The sequence below is a fragment of the Mycteria americana genome, chromosome 4, assembly GCF_035582795.1.
Source record: "Mycteria americana isolate JAX WOST 10 ecotype Jacksonville Zoo and Gardens chromosome 4, USCA_MyAme_1.0, whole genome shotgun sequence".
Lineage (NCBI taxonomy): Eukaryota > Metazoa > Chordata > Aves > Ciconiiformes > Ciconiidae > Mycteria > Mycteria americana.
Window position 1 is genome coordinate 61,431,708 of NC_134368.1, and position 16,592 is coordinate 61,448,299.

Here is a 16,592-nt window from a genome sequence, read left to right on the forward strand (position 1 = left end):
GCACATTGCAGCGCTGGCTCTGTGGAGGTTCTTCATGCACCAATGGCCTTGCTGGCTTTCGCATACCATGGTGAAATAATCCAGAGGGAGGAAGCCCTGCATGCAACTCGGAGCTCAAGAACCTGGAGCCCTGCGTGCAGCTCAATCTGAGCTCAAGAAACCTTCCTTGTGTCCTCCCCTGCAGGGCAGGCCCTTGCTTCTGTAGGTGCAAGGTAACAAATACTCATTCTTACTCAGCAGTGCAAACCAATTTGTTTGCAAATGCAGGGATCCGTGCATCAGGGCTGGAAACAAAGAGCTGATTTGGCAGAAGATTTCCCTGCAGAGTTCCTTTGGAAGTCTCTATCATCTCTTGGCAGTCTCTTTTCCCCCATCCTCCATTCTCCAAGAACGACAAAAACTGCTGATCAAAGCACAAACAAATCCATTGCTCTGTATAACTTGAGCAGGAGATGGGAGGACTGAGTTTTCTGTTCCAATTCTGCATTTCAAGTATGGTTTGGACTCAGAACTTGTTTTGGAGACAGCACTCTACAGGTGCCACTGCCTACACAAGTTAGTAACAGGCTGGATTCCATGGCAGCTTCTGGCAGCTTCATACCAATCCAGCAACATAGCAACCGTGAGCTGTGTTACCTAGCTAGCAAAGCCAGCTGTTTTCATTTTCTGGAACTGCCCAGGGTAGCTGGAGCTTTCTGGGAGATGTGGCCCAGGTCTGCACTGAAAGTAATACCACTTAACCCTGTAAGCTTTTTATCTTCCAGCTGCGTTAGCAATAAGAACACACAAAAGGTGTATGCATCTCTTATGTTAAAGGTGGGGCTACTGCCCTCGTCTTAAGGTCGAGCAGGTGGAGGGATATGCTGAAATGAAAATTGGGTAATTGGGGTCAGAGACAGGATTCAAAACCTGAACTGCTGCTCTTGATATGTGAGACTTGTGTCTTTGTTTCTGCCCTATTCAATGAAGCCTTTGACACTGGCTTTACTCAAGTGTGTTGCTAATCCCGTGTCTTACTAGTATATAGAGCAGTGCAAGTTAATCTTGTTTGCTTGGGCCTCTTGTGTGGATTTTTCTATTCTTGTGGGTCACATCTGGTACCTTCTATCACTTTTTCAGTACTAGTTCATTGCTAACATAGGCCAATAGGCAGGGTGGTGGTGCGGTGCAATAAATTTGATTAGGGTCTGTATCTCCTTCTCTTTTCCTTGTCATGCCTCTATTCTTGTCTTTGCAGAGGGAAAATGTTTCTTCAAGCACTTCTTACATTTAAGGAGAAATGTTTTGTCTCTGTGGCTGGGATCTCTCAAAATAAGAGTTGCATCCTCTGCGGTTTCTAGACAGAACGACTTGTGTGTGGGAATTAGACTGTGACCCTAGTACCTTACATCTGAGCTAAACTCCTTCTCAGCAGATTTGCTGTTACATGAAAGTTGGATGGGATTCTCAGACAGTTCTCCTTCCAGGAGTAATAGCTGACACGTGGTAGAATTTTCCGTTTTTTCTTATTCAAAACCAAGAGAACCACACCTTCTCCCTGGGGCCCGAAACGTATCCATCTGGCTGCTGCTCTGCTCTGCTTCTCTCTTCACACAAGCACTTGGGCTGTTCAGCTGCTATAATCCTCCCCTCTCCCCCTTATTCCTCCCACTTCTGTATCAAGTTCACTGGTTTTTGGCCATGAGGCGTCAGTAAGAAACAACATGGAAAAGATCAGAAATTTCTGTGTATTATAAGCAGGCAAAGGGCTGCTCTGTTTCCAATAGAAAGCCAGTTGCTCAGTGGGCAGAATAACAGGTCTGGTCATTAATTTATGTAAATGGCAGCACAGCTGAATAAATTTGGAAGTAATTCATTTTCTCAAAGATGGAGATAATAATTTGGAGACTCTGACAAGCCTGAGTGGTGTGTTCCATAAGTGAATGTAATCACTGTCTGGTGATACTCTTTCCCAACAGGAACAGTTCCAGAAAAACCCTGGATTGCTTCAGAAATGCCCTGCCATGGCACTGTCAAATATGCTGTATTGTAAGTTTTCCTACCTGAAGTACGTGGCTATCTAGTGACTGGAATGTTAAATAAGGTCTCAGAGACAAAGGAAAAGGAGTAGCTTTGCTTTCTCAAATTGACAGCTACTAGTGGTGGGCTACCTGATGCAGTTTTGCCCTGGAAGCTTACTGTGAGAAAGGATGATGCTCTTCCTCAAAGGATAAGGTGCATGTGAAGTGGGAAGACCACTGTAATATTGAGTTAAAATGGGGATAATGAATACTGGTAAATCCTAATAGCGGTTCCTACATCTAACAGAATACAAGTAATGAGCACAGGTCCAGGGAGTGTTTCTATTGACAGTGGAAGACCTATGGTCTGTGGAACTGAGGCTAAAATTGTCATCCACTCAACAGCATTTTGTTAAGGTTGCATGGCTGTTTTCTAGTTATCAGTTCCATGTAGATCTCTGAAATCTGTTTGCCTGCCCTGCTGAATAGAGATCAGGTATTTTCCATTTCTTTAGAGAGCCCTGGGAATTGTTGCTCTGAAGACTGGACAGTTACTGCTCTTTAGTCAACCCTTCAGCCCAGGTCTTTTTTTGCTTCTCATTTCTCCTTTTCCTTCATTTTAGGGCCAGACTCTCTGCTGACCCAAAGCTCCTGTTCACTTTTTTACATTGGGTTTCCAAGGGCCTTGACTTTTCTCCCTGCCTCTGAAAGGAACAGTGCATATTCTGGAACATAGCTGCTATAATGGAAGCAATAGATGATTAATTAACCTTCTTTTATCCATAGTGAAAGTCTAGCCTTTCCAAGGCTTTCATTTCAGGAGCAACCTTTTCAGGAAAATCTTTTGTGTTTTACTTTTTTGAGACTACTTTTTTTCCCCTCCTCATAGCTCATCTCTTAGAATTGAGGCTGCTTGATGCATCTTTCTGAATCGCGTAAAAAGTCCTGATGGCATGAATGAAATAGTGCCTTCGGAAATGGAAAAATCTTGTGAAAGGCAGGATGTTCTGCTGGGTGAGTCCCCAGAGTGACTCAACATTCAGGCTCATTTCCAAGGCTCACTGCCTGACCTTGGGCAAATCACTTTGTTCTATGCTTCTAAAAAGAAGATACTTTAAAAAGGAAAGGTGATGCTTAAAAAAGGAAAACAAATGGTTTAAAAGTGTGTCAAGAATAACTGTATTTAATTACATGCATTAAACTTGCATACAATTCTCTTCAAGATAAAATGTTAGGATTATAAATTCTTGGATTACCATCTTGCGCAAGGGAACCTTGCCTTCACCTAAGATGCTTATTTTTAGCTGTAGTAGAGTCCTGAACAAGAACAAAACTGCAGAGTTAGAAGCAGCCTCTGTTGATATGTGTATAGCCCTAGGAGGGACCCCTCGGGTCACAACATGCATTCTGCTTTAAGGTGCTGCTTGCTTATTTGGCAACGCTTCCTTTATTCCACAAATGTAGTACATATCTCTGGGGAAGTGGTATTTGTGGGGTCATTGCTTCTTGGCTGGGGTAGAAGAGGAAGTAGAAGCAAAGACTGAGATGTTGCGTGGTAGATGTTATTAAATTGGTTAATTTAATTCAGATTTTTGTTACTATGAAAAATGTCAGTTTGCTATGTCAAGCATGTGAAACAGTCCTATCTATTTCTCTCTAGAGAAAATGCAAATCAGACTTAATTTAGATTTTTGTTTAGCTTAATGTCAAAAGGCTACCTTAACCTTCCACAACACAAACTTCCTTGGCAAGAGCTGTGTTCAAAAACTGCCTGAGTAAATGAGCGCACCCAGCAACACACTCAGATCATCAGCAGGCTTTCTGTAAGAATGAATGGGTGAGCAGAATATAAAAGGCCCAGGTTTCCATTCTCTGGCCACCAGGAGGAGGAAATGCAGGGACTATTAGGTCACCATTCAGATGATCTCAAGTGCAGGCTCAAGTTCAATAACAAACAGATCTAGTTCATGGTCTGCACCTTGGGCAGACTATATAGAAAAAGCTAGGGGCAGTCAAGGGCACAGCTTTAAAAGGTTAGCAATAAAAGAATGATGGAGCTGATATCTCACTAGATTCATCTGCTATGCTGGAGGGAGGATTGCAGCATTTGTTGAATCAGCTTGTATTAAAACTAAAACACGAGGTGAATAACAGGTTGGTAAATTTGCATATAGTATTAACCAACTGAAGTGTTCATTAAGAATAAAACACTTACACAATGGTAATGAAGATAAGACAGTCCACAGAACTCTGGACAGATAAAATCACACCTCATTAATCTTTTGGATGTTCTGGACATACCAATATAACAGCTACAATACAAGATGAAGAGCTTATGTCACTTTGCTGTTCAAAGAAACCTTTGACCCAGACCTTCACAAGAAATACAGACAGAACTGACAGTCTATGGGTAGGCTGCAAAGCAATGTTACACATCAGGGAATGACTAAGATTTAAAAAAAAACCAAACCAGCATTATTTTGGTCAAGCTGTTCTTCATAACCAGATGGGGAGAAAAAAGAAGAAACAAGTCAAGCAGAGGAGTTTTTTTCCAGACGTGTTTTGCTTGTCTCTTGAGTTTCTGCAAGAGATGGAAGGCATTGCAATTATACTCTTCTACTGATGAAGTTGTTAGGATATTTACAGTGGCTTAACAAGTAGTTAGAATTAGCATTTAATTATTCCTTCTTAAACCTGACATATCTAACTATGAAAAGGCTTTATTTCAGTATGCACTGTAGGGACTGAAGTGTCATTTAGAGTGGGTAAAATCTATAGCCTTTTTGCCAACTTTATCTCATTTAAGGTATCAGAATAGTGTTTCAGTGGGGCATGACCAATACTTTTATAGTTCATGCCAGCCCTCGGCATGGGACAATTTCACCCACTGAGTATGTTAAAAGTTCATTCCATACAGGAAATAAGTACATGCTTGTATGAATTAAATATCCCTGCAGACAGCCTAATGCAGTCTCCAGGATTGTGTCCTGGGTCTAGCCTCTGACGAACTCCATAGTGTCATCCTTGCAGACCATTACTTGGCCAGGAGTGGGCATCATTGCCACAAAGAAAATAAGCGTCTCTTGAGAGTTGAGTAACAGGAGAGTTGTGTCCTGACTGGCAGTGGGTGAAGTTGATGGCTGCTGGGGCCTGGCTGCATAGTTTTATTAGGGTACTTTTCAGAGAACCTCCTAGAAAGGAGGAAATGAATGTGCTCATCAGGAAATTGCTTTTCTGGGAGATGGCCTAATCACTCATATTGCAGAGAGGCAGGCAGCCTTTCGCAGTCTCTCTGCATCACCATTACCATGCATGCCTGCAGTGTGCAATTGGAGCAGTCTGAAAAATAAGGACAGTATGTCTGCTGGGTTACTGAGTGTGAGCCATCGGTAACCTTCAGGGGTTTGTAACTCAGCCAAGCCTAGGAATGTGCCTGGGAGAATACCAAACAGCTCCTGCAACCCAGGGCTGTGTCCCTGCCAGAGTGACAGCCTCCTCCAAATGATGGTGGATTGTGTACTGGTTTAAAAGTAAATATCTCATGCCTCTGCTGCCTTTTCAGCTTAGGTGTAACACATGAAGACTGCATCCTTTTTTTTCCCCCAGGAGCCCAGCTTTAATCCAAAATCTCCTCTCTTTTGTTTTCACGCAGGGATCTACCGCACAGAAAAAGACAAAGGCACATTGTATGAGCTGACTTTCAAAGGAGACACAAAACATCAGTTCAAGAAGATTGTTTTATTCCGGCCATTCGGCCCGGTAATGAAAGTGAAAAATGAAAATGTCAATGTGGCTGACACACTTATTAATGTCATTGTGCCATTGTCCAAGAGAGCCAGCAAATTTCGGCAATTCATGCAGAATTTCAGGTGGGTTTCCATTCCAGTGCTCCCTTTGCTTTTTATTACTTGGCAAGTAAGATGCAATTTCAGGAGTTATCAAGGCCTCACTCAGTAAAAATCATGCTACTTTTACATAACATTTCATTGTGCCACTAAGAAGTAATTTTTGAGATTATAGAGACTGAAAGGCATTTGGCTGCTTAATGCATTGTGATTAGCAGTAAAAGCAATTATATTCCAGTCATTAGGGTTTCTGATTTCCATGTACCTGGCTTATGTGTCTCAATCTGTTTTGTTGGGGCACACACAACTGTGGCAGTGTGAGAATTTCATGCCATTAGTTGCAAAGGAGCATTTCTAAGGAAATAGGGAATTAATACTCCCAGACACTTCGCCAGGCCCTATTAGAGAAAAAATTAAGGCAATAAGAGGCAAGAAGGAAATGTATTTGAACTTTCAGGATAGTTGCTTTTAAACTTCTTTTATTTTTCAGCACAGAGATGATGTTTGGAGGGAGAATTTAATTGAGATTTAACTTTAAATAGCTGCCCAGAAAAGACTGTGTTAGCAACAGATACTGACTCTTACAATGGGATTTGTTTTGCCTAATTACAGCCATCTAAAAATAGGCTCCTTGTCTAAATTAGCCATCTGATAGATGTTTGTTTTAGGCTGGGAGAAATCACCTTCTGTTCATGCTGATCTCTCTGCTGATTATAGATGAACTCTTACTAACTAAACTTTGTGCAAGTGAGGCATGATGTCTAGCATTAGTTCAGATTGGTCCTGCCCTTAGGCTACTGGCTTGATCTCTGGTTGATACTTAGATTTTAGTAAATGTTTTGTAACAAAATGCCAAAGATCTGAACTCTGGAATATCTGTAACAAAAAAATCAAGGTTAAGAGGGAGGGTACATATAGCTTCTTTAAAATCCTCCTTCTCATATTCTCCTAAGTGCTGGAGTTATTGCCTGCCTGATCATTTTTCCTGGGGCTGGATGGCCTGTTTTAATAGTGTCTTCCTATTAATATGACAAACACTGCTTAGAGAGTTTTTTCCTAATTTGCCTGCAAGATAGTCTTCTGTCCCATTTGACAGAGGTAGTGAGCCCCTTTGTCAGGACAAGGATCTCTGTCAGTGAATCGTGCCCTCAGGAATGCCTTCCAAGGTTCACTCTACTCTGCCTTCCCCAGTGGGTGGAGGTTATTGAAGAAAGCTAACTTCTGGGACAAGTCTCAAATCTGTCTCTATTCTCTAGGGAAATGGGCATTCAGCAGGATGGGAGAATTCACCTCACTGTAGTTTACTTTGGAAAAGAACAAATGGATGAAGTCAAATCGATACTTGAAAATACCTCCAAGTAAGTACCTGAACATCTGATGTGTGCTGTTCATACACAGCGATTGTACCATGAATTAGAGACTAGATAGCTGTCCAGACTCATAGTTGTGCCAAAAAGTTCTAAACTGCATTGGAGAAAATGGCTTTTTCCTTTGTATCAGATTAAAACAGTGTTACCCTGACAGTCCCATATCTGTGGTTTTGTGATGTTGGTTTTTAGAACCACAAAGCAGATTTTACTGAATTTACCTCAGTGCAGCTTGTTTTTTCACACTGGTAACTACTTTAGTGGTTTTGAAAGTGGCTTTAACTGTTGGGACTGAAAGTTGACTTCCAAAGGCACGTGCAGACAATTTCAGTTGAGCACACAGGAACTAGATGCTTTTGGCCAGGTCTGGTCTACTGTGTTTGCTTGCATAGCTGTGTTTGTCAAGATCATATGGCAGTGTAGCCTTTTGTTATTATCTCCATGTGAGAAGAAGACCCTTGTATAGATACAGTAATATGACCACAGGTATTTTATATTTGCCTACTAAAGAGTTTTTTGTCCATCTAAGTGTTGGTGGGATTTTTGTGAGGTCTACCCAAAGAATGTCTGTGACAGGAATGCTAGCGTAGGGGTACACAGGTCAAGCACTGAATGCAGACATAGTGGAAATCTCCTCAAGACTTAAAGAGGACATCTCATCCCTCAAACTGCTCTCAGAACTGTGATACTAGAGATTTCTAGGTTAATTGTTTCATATTGGGTTCCCGCCCCCACTTGTATTAAGAGCTGGAAGGACAGGGTAAGTTGCTGAATATTTTCCTTCTCCTAGGTCAGCTAACTTCAAGAACTTCACCTTCATCCAGTTGAATGAAGAATTTTCCAGGGGCAAAGGATTAGACATTGGTGCTCGGTTTTGGAAAGGAAACAATGTTGTTCTTTTTTTTTGTGACGTGGACATATACTTCACAGCTGAATTCCTGAACTCCTGTAGATTGAACACACAGCCAGGTACTGCTACTCATGAAGTGTATTGTCTTTCAACAGATTTTTACCTATTGTGTAACAGCCTTCACCAGAGTATTCTTGCCTTTGAATTGGTAATGAAGCTGCTGTAAACCATTCTTGAAAGTTAGAGAACTAATTAAGACATGTATAAAAATTCCATTGCTGGTTGGCTTTTGAAAGGTTATAACACTCCTGCTCCCACTGTGATTGAATTTCTTGCCTTCAGCACCTGTGCTTTCTGGAACAGGATCTTTTTGTTAATTATATTCTCACATTCACATTCTCATGCAAAGAACATAGGCTCAGTCCAAAACTTGTGTGACTTTGTCTGGATTTGGTCTGGCCTGGACAGCATCTTGTAAGAGAGAGAAGTGTGTTTTATGTAGCTTTTTAAAAAAAAAAAACCCATTGCCTTTTCCAGGGAAGAAGGTGTTTTATCCGGTTCTCTTCAGCCAGTATAACCCCAGTATAATTTATGGCCACCATGATTCCATCCCATCTTTAGAACAGCAGCTGGTAAGTATGTGCTTCTCTGAATGCCTGCTTCTATTTGGACAAAGCATTTTTTAAAGGTGTATGTGCTCTTGGGTAGCATTTTCCTATTCCTTGTGACTACCACACAGACAAAATTAACTACAGCAGTCACCTTACTGTGAGTTCTGCAGTTAAGTTTCACAGGGAAGTATCTTGGTACCATTTATTTTAACCCTTGTTTGATGTTTTATACATGGAACCTAAGAATTTAGACCGTGTCTGCTTCTCGGCCAGAAGGATTTTCTAATTGGCGAACAATTCCTCCATGGTGTGCTGTCTTGGTGTGACAGTCCCTGATCTTGCTCTCATTTCTTCCTTGCACTGATAGTTTCTTTGCTTACATCTTGAAGAGCTGACATTTGTAAAAAGCATAGATATCCTTAGACTAGTCAGTGAAAACAGAATTCCAGGGGCTGTCACAGTTATTCCCCACTTACTTGAACACCTACAGTGGCTTTTTCCATCCTACAGTTCATGATTAAACTGCCTGCGAGCAGACAGTGTGCTTCTGAAGCGTACCACGTTGTCTCAGAGTCAAATGACATGCTTGGAGCTGTCCCTTCTGGCTTTAATCTGGCACTGACATAACACAGCATAACTCCACTGATTTCTATCTCACCTGCTTATCTTTGGGGTGAGAACAAAGCATTATTTTTAAAAACATTGCCATAAGGCATACAATTAAAACATGTAGTTAAACCCAGGTGAATCTCCTTGATGAGGAGGAAGCTGTTGTGAGGAAGAAGTAGAAGATGCAGACGAGAGGTTCACGTGAATGCTAGTGGCAGAGGCATTGTTTGGCACTGCTGCAAATGCTATTCTCCATTCTCTCGTGCTTTGGCATTGCATTGTCTTGAAGCTAAAGATAGATAGAAGTGGTGGCTTTCCCTTTATGTAGACCCTCCACTCTTACTTCTCTCCAGAGTCAGCGGGTCACAGTCCTCTGCCCACTAGTGCTGGTAAGTGGCTGAATTTTCAAATTGAAGCATAAGCCAGCTATGCAGCTTCATTCAGTTCCTCTGGGTCAGGTCCCAGCCTGCCACAGCTGCCCCTCTTACTGCCAGGCACTGCACCTATCAGGGCTCATCCTGTCCCAGGCTGGACACTGTCTCCAGAGCATTCCAGCTTCTGTTGTTGTTCTCAGTAGGTAAGAATTAGAGGTGTTGTGAGACCAGCAACAGTCACAGCTGAAAAGATCACTAGGGGTCTGAGTCCAGTCTTCTGTCTTCACTACCCCCACCTCGTGCAATCCCTCTAGAAAAATGAAGAATGAGAGTTTGAAAAGTCCACCCAAAATATTTTAAAATAATTTTGTCTACTGCTCCCTGTGTTATCCAACAGGTAGCCAGAAAGTCTTTTACTAAAGAGTCTGGAAAATCCTTTCCATTGCTTTTTTTTTTTCTCAGAGGAAACTTGTTCTGATAATACCATGGGATTCATGTTAGCTCTTCTCTCTCTGATGAGAGCCGTCAGGGACCCTCAGGCTTGTAGGTACTGTGCTTGGGAAATTAAATAAAGTTTAGCTCTCAAGCTAGCATAAATTCCACAAAGTACGTTGTCAGGATTGTGCAAATATTTATAGCTAATATTTGAATTGTAAAATGTGATGCTTATGTCAGAAAAGCTTCTTGATTTAAAGAAGTACTGCCAATCTCATTTTTATGTAGATTTTTATATTTTCAGCTCACATTAGTTCCCAGGCATGAGGCCAGATCTGTGCCGTTAAAACAAGACAGTGTTAGCTCTCTGTCCTGGTACTCGGGCTGCTGAGAAAAAAAAGCCTTCAGAAATCTTTGAAAGAATTTGATTTGTGCAGCAGCCACTTGCACTAATGGGAAATAATAATGCTAATGTATATGAGTAGCTTGCTGTAAGGGCCTCGTTGTGGAGATTTCTTGTTACAGTGCAGACCTGACAGATACAATCTTGTTTCCTTTTAATTGGCTTCTGCAGTGGCTTGGCTTTTTCAAGGAAAGGAGAAATGAGAAAAGGAAGAGATAGCAACGCGAGCAGTAAAATAAAAAAAAGCCATTGAAGTGACAAGGGTTATGAACAAAAAGGGGAGGCATGAACAAGGAATCAGGAGAAACTATTTTGGAAAAGGATTTTTTGGTAAAGGAAATGCTGGGATTTGTAAATCCAGAAATGGAAATTCTGTCTCCTGATCTTCTGTAACTTTGTCGCAAGTGAAGCCAAAATTTTCAAAAACATCTGCTAAGGGATAGGTTTGTAACCAGACCTTCAAGAGTGTGAAGTACTGCTGACTTGCTTAGGGGATTTAAATACCTGTCCTAGTCCTTTGAAAGCCTTAGATGTCTCACCAGATTGGGTTAGGTCACTCACACTCATGAATTATGACCTTGGGGATCTGTACTTGGATATCTGCTTTTGAAAATGCTAGCCATGGTTTCTCACTGCTCTGATTTTCTACTTGTAATACATAATGTTTTCATGGTCCGTCTCAGTAATGCAGACTGCACATTCATTATTACAAAGGCTTTTATGTGATATATATCTACCACCTAACATTTCTGGACTTCAATTTTAGCTGGATTTAGCAGTTCTGTAATGGAAAACTATTCTTACCACTTTTCTAATTTTTGTCAAAATTAAGGTAATCAAAAAGCTGTCCGTTGTGCGATCAGATTAGAACCACTGTTTTCTTCCAGAGCTCTCATGGTCCACAGTCCAGATGCCACCATCTGCTCTACAGCAGAGTCTGGCTTCTCTGGTTTACCAGTATGTTTCTTACATCAGATTTGAATCCCGCAGAAATCTCCCGCAGATTTTGGAGAATGTTTTGCCTGTGAAGAAGCAAACTCCAGAGAGTCATGTGATATTGCTCCACTTCGTCTACAACAGCAGGAGTGGAGTGAAACCTGATTGTTCCAGATCAGGGGGTTTATCCATGATAGCTAATGACACGGTTGCTTTTTGGGGGCAGAAACATGCAATGAGTATCTACAAAAACTGGTTCAGGATCAGCCATGGATTTACATGGGGAAGAATAAAAGGGCAGTTGCTCCTATTTCTGACCACATTCAGGGACTTTGCTGCTCACACTGAAAGTACTTCTGCTCCCACATAAACATTCCTTTCCCTTCATGCAGATTATTAAAAAAGAAACTGGATTTTGGAGAGACTTTGGTTTTGGGATGACTTGCCAGTACAGATCTGATTTTATCAACATAGGTAAGAAAAATACACTCCAATACGTCTGCCTTTTTACTGAAACATAGAAAATTGTGATCAGCTTCCCTTTCCTTGGCCATTGTGTTTATGCCTCTAATTTGCAGCAGTGCTCTGGTTAGATGTTCAAACTATTCCTAGGTGCCATAGAGGTTACCAGAATCTAAGCACTGCTCAGTACAAATAAAACAATTTTGTCTGATAGTGAAAGATTTGAAACTAAGAAATTTGGACACTTTGTTGGCAGAAAGTATGGCTGTTTTAAAGGGCTTGACTGGAGCCAGAGAACACCTGTAGTGCAATTAATAGCATAAGTTTGCTAGTATATATTTCTAGTTTTATTTTGGATTTTGTTTGTGTCAGGTGGCTTTGATCTGGACATTAAAGGCTGGGGTGGTGAAGACGTACATCTGTACCGCAAATACCTCCACAGCAACCTCATTGTGATCCGAACGCCTGTCAGGGGTCTCTTCCATCTGTGGCATGAAAAGCAATGTCTGGACGAGCTGACCCCAGAGCAGTACAAAATGTGCATGCAGTCCAAGGCCATGAACGAGGCTTCTCATGGCCAGCTTGGGATGCTTGTTTTCAAGCAAGAGATTGAGTCACACCTGCACAGACAGAAACTGAGCGGTAAGAAGACATGAAGCCAGAAAGGGAGGCAAAAAGCCTCTGAATTGGACTACAGGGTGTTTTGGAAAAGAGCTGCTAACAAGAAAAGATGGGATGAGGCTGAAAGAGGATGGAGATTCCAGCAGGATGACAGCAAAAGAAGATGAGGGAAAGTGCTTGTCCTCCCTTCTGTTTTTTTCTTAGTAGGGCTTTTAAGTACTCCATTAGTCTGACTGTTCAGCACTTGCTTCTGAGGAAGATTTGAACACTTGATGAGATTCAAGGTCATGGAGACAATGAACATTATGTAAATGCCAGTGTGGTATTCACAATAACAAATGGATGTGCTCTTCCATTGAAATGTTTGCAAGATGTTTAAAGGATTGGCCCACCAAAGGGTCAATAATAATGAGTTATTTTCTACATCTAACCTGACATATCTAAAAAGGGCTATTTTTGAATAAGTACAGAGCTCCTGCTCTGAGAAGGACATCTGATTGTTAACGATGGTTAAGCTGGAGTGACCAAAAATCTTTTTCCTGTAAGGGGCTGGGGCGGGGGGACAGGAGCAGTGCACTAACAGGGTATTCCGGGTTCATTCAGAGACAAGAGGCATCTCAGAAAGTGCTTTCTAAAATTCAGAAAGAGAAAGACCTACTGGTCAAGTGTGATGTTTCAAAAACACTGGAGGGCAGTGTTTGTTCTCTTCTGTGGATAGTGAACCAAAAGCAATGAGCCACGTCTGTATCACATGAATCAGATGGTGTATTTCTGCTTTAGAATAATCTAAGTATGCAAGATTTATTTTTAAATGAAGTCGGTTTTGCTTGGGAATTATTTTGTCATGTTTCAGGTTTTCTACTTCTAGCCTTACTAGGTAATAGTACAGCCTTCCAACACTTGGAAAATGCTCTGCAGATCTGTGTTTCCTGTGGATGGGAACTGAGTTCAGATAAGTGAAGTGATTTTTCTACACAACCTGGGTGCTGGAAGGCAGAAGCTTTACCATGCTGAAGAAAAGGAAATACATATCAACTTGCAGTACTGACTTAGCAGGAGGCTTTAAACTCTGAATGTCAGATACCAAAATTGATGAACATTTTCTGACTTTATACCAAAGTATTCCTTCTAAACCAAATATAGAATCTTGCCCAGGGCATAGCAAGCTTTTTGTAATTAACAAAATAAATTTTTGTGATGGATTACTGGACCCTGCAAATTCTCTTATGATAATTATAGGTGCATCCTAAAAATTAGTCTCCTTCTTAATGGATTTTCAGTTGCCTAAAACTGTTGAAAGCATGAGTTACTGCTCTTATAAAGCACTTTCTTTTAATTCTGGCTGCTGTTTATAATTTTAATATATACTAGCCAACAAAAACTGCTTGGGCTTGGAAATCCCATTTGCTTACCTAAATGCTGTTTCTCCAAGTGGTCTCTTTGTTTTATAGCTTTGGATTAATTCAAGGCAGTCTGAAACCAGATTCTAATTTGGTTTTTGGCTTGTAAAAGCTGGGGGAAGAAATATGCAAGATAGCACTGAACAATGAATAGAACACTATTTGTCTTGCCACTGTGCGGTAGGAAGAGCGCTTATGAACCCCTTTTGAAAGCATTGCATGCAGAATCTGCAGACAGAGACCATGCTACTGTACCTTTTCCCTTGGCACATGTTTACATGTGTTTGTCTTTTGTTGGATGCAAATGATCTGCATTACACTTCCTTTGCAAATCACCACATATCCAAAAACACTGCAAAAGTACAAAAAGAATGGAAACTCTATATGCTTAAAAAACCCAACCCCCAAATACATCACTTACCATAAAAACTTCAGCAATAACTCAAGTAGGTCCTCCAAAGCACTTTTTTGTTCCCAGAATACATGATAAATTATTTATAAAGGGCTTTGTTTTGATGGAGTAACTTTACAAATATTATGCAGTAGGAGGAGACAGGCATGGCTTGTTGAATGCATATGAGAGCTACGGTAACTGAGCTGCTCCAAGGTGACAGTTGTTCCTACCGTCCCACTTAACCTGAATTTGGAACTGGCTGTTGTATATTATGAAAGTTTCATAATCATAACCTGCCTCAAGCCTAGCCTTAACTATTTCCATGATGTTTTTTCATTATCTTCCCCTAGGTTTCCCTAAGCCCTCAGCAACTTAATGTAACTTTGAGATAGTCCACACTTGTAGAGCAGGGCTAGATCAGATGATCTACAGATGTCCTTTCAAAACTATATTAGTCTCTAATTCTAAGCACTGGGAACCTGTAAATTCAATACTTTTACTTTGGATACCTTAGCAAGCATGTCATCCAACCCCTGTCAGAGTTTCACAAGTTATGTTTTTCAATAGCACCTTTGTGATTCTCTTGCATGTCCTTTTCCACAGAGATGCTGTTCCTCCTGCCGGGAATAATACTGTCTATGCAGTTACTGTTCCTTGGCTGCAGAAGCCAGTTTGGCAAGAGGTGAGATTGAATCAATGGAGAGAGCCAGCCCACAGTCACTGGCCACCTCAGTGATGTGCAGGAGAATCTAATCACAGCAGAAGTCTGGCAGGGCTCTTTTAAAGGTGGAGGCTGCACTGATATGAGAGGTGAAGAACAACGTGAGAAAGGGAAGCTGCTGTTAGCTACGTTTCTGTGAGCCAAGGGGAGCTGTAACAGACCTTCCAGACCAGTTAGAAAAAGATGAAATACAAAGAGAGCAGTCAACAGAACGGTACCTTTTGCCAGGCAGCTCTCTACCTTCCTTGTCCCAGAAATTTCTCAGAATGGCAACTGTCTGGATCTTAGTTGGGGAGGGAATAGAGGTCACCCTGTGTAGACGATGAGGCCATATGGGGACTCCTTGCTTTAATTTTTGATGACTGTTGCATGCTCTGGCTAAAGGCATAGAGGCATGGGGCAAAACAAATTGCCATGGCCTTCCAGGTGTCATGATCTCTCCAGCAAGCAATTTTCAAATGTGCCTACTCTTGTAATCCTTGCCCAGCATCCCTTGAAGAAAGATTCTACAGAGAAGTTCCCCAAGACAAGCCAGCACCCTTGATTCCCGACCACTGCAAGTCATCCTTGCTCCACAGACTTTCAGGGTAACTAGATTTCAGAGCAATAGAAGAGCCAGTCTTGACGGCATCTGTTCTGGCAAGGGTGCTGCCTTTGCAGTCAGTGCAGTAATCTAAATGTGTAGGTATAAAACTTCAGGTTTCTTCCCTCACAGCAGACAAGTGAAGTAAAAAACTGAGGCATGATTCTCAAACATGTGGGATAGATGTGAACACTGATAGTGGCTTTCCCTGGGCTCTACTGAGCCAACATTTGCAAATAAGTACTTATAAAGGTATGTGAAGCTACCAGTCCACTGGTCAGCAGGTCAAACCCTGAGGAGTTCCAGTATAGATCTTAGAGCTAAAATTGATCATGTCCTGCAGTCCTGCTCTGTCCATGCCAGTTCAGCCTGCATCTTATTTATGCAAGTTAATGCCCTGCCTCTCAAACTGCCTTTTTTAAAGGAGACTTTGTCCCCTGTCTTTACCAGCCCATAGGTATACAAAACACTTTGTGATTTTTCTCCAGCAGGACAACAGCTATGGCATGTTCTTCACATGAGAACAGATGCTAACTTTTCTCTAGGATCTCTGAATGACCTTTCATTTTGACCATGTATTTCAAAAGAAACAGTTCATGAAGAGGGAAGGAGGGATTTTTTTCCCTTACAGATAATCTAGCACCCCCTCTCATGACTGATGCAGATTATGCTGAAAATATCTCTTTGATACATGTGATATAGTGCTCAAGAAGCTCCTGAAGTCATTTGCTCTGCCAGAATGTTGTTGTTACTTTCAGAACCTCATTTTACATTAAGCCTTTATCTCTAGCAAGTTAAACCTGCTGTAACTGGAGATCAGTCACCCCCTCTTTCCTTGTATGGAAACCACCTATCAGCATAGTTATAAATTTTAAGACCAGATGATTACAATTTATTTTAATCTGTGTTCTGCAAAACGCAGATCGATATAAGACTGAAGTTTTTGATTGCTTTCTCAAGTTAAGCCGAGTAGCCCTGATC

The 16,592-nt window shown here is 41.4% G+C and overlaps 1 protein-coding gene across 3 annotated transcripts in view; it reads left to right on the forward strand.

Moving 5' to 3' along the window:
* CSGALNACT1 (chondroitin sulfate N-acetylgalactosaminyltransferase 1) overlaps positions 1-13,660 on the forward strand; it is a 49,600-nt gene extending 35,940 nt beyond the window's left edge. For all 3 annotated transcript variants that reach the window (XM_075500777.1, XM_075500776.1, XM_075500778.1), the window contains 6 exons: positions 5,653-5,869; positions 7,102-7,203; positions 8,003-8,181; positions 8,600-8,694; positions 11,823-11,904; positions 12,265-13,660. In XM_075500777.1, coding sequence (XP_075356892.1) covers positions 5,653-5,869; positions 7,102-7,203; positions 8,003-8,181; positions 8,600-8,694; positions 11,823-11,904; positions 12,265-12,548 — 959 coding nt within the window. In that variant the 3' untranslated portion in view covers positions 12,549-13,660. The remainder of the gene's footprint in view (positions 1-5,652; positions 5,870-7,101; positions 7,204-8,002; positions 8,182-8,599; positions 8,695-11,822; positions 11,905-12,264) is intronic.
* Positions 13,661-16,592: the final 2,932 nt, after the last annotated feature.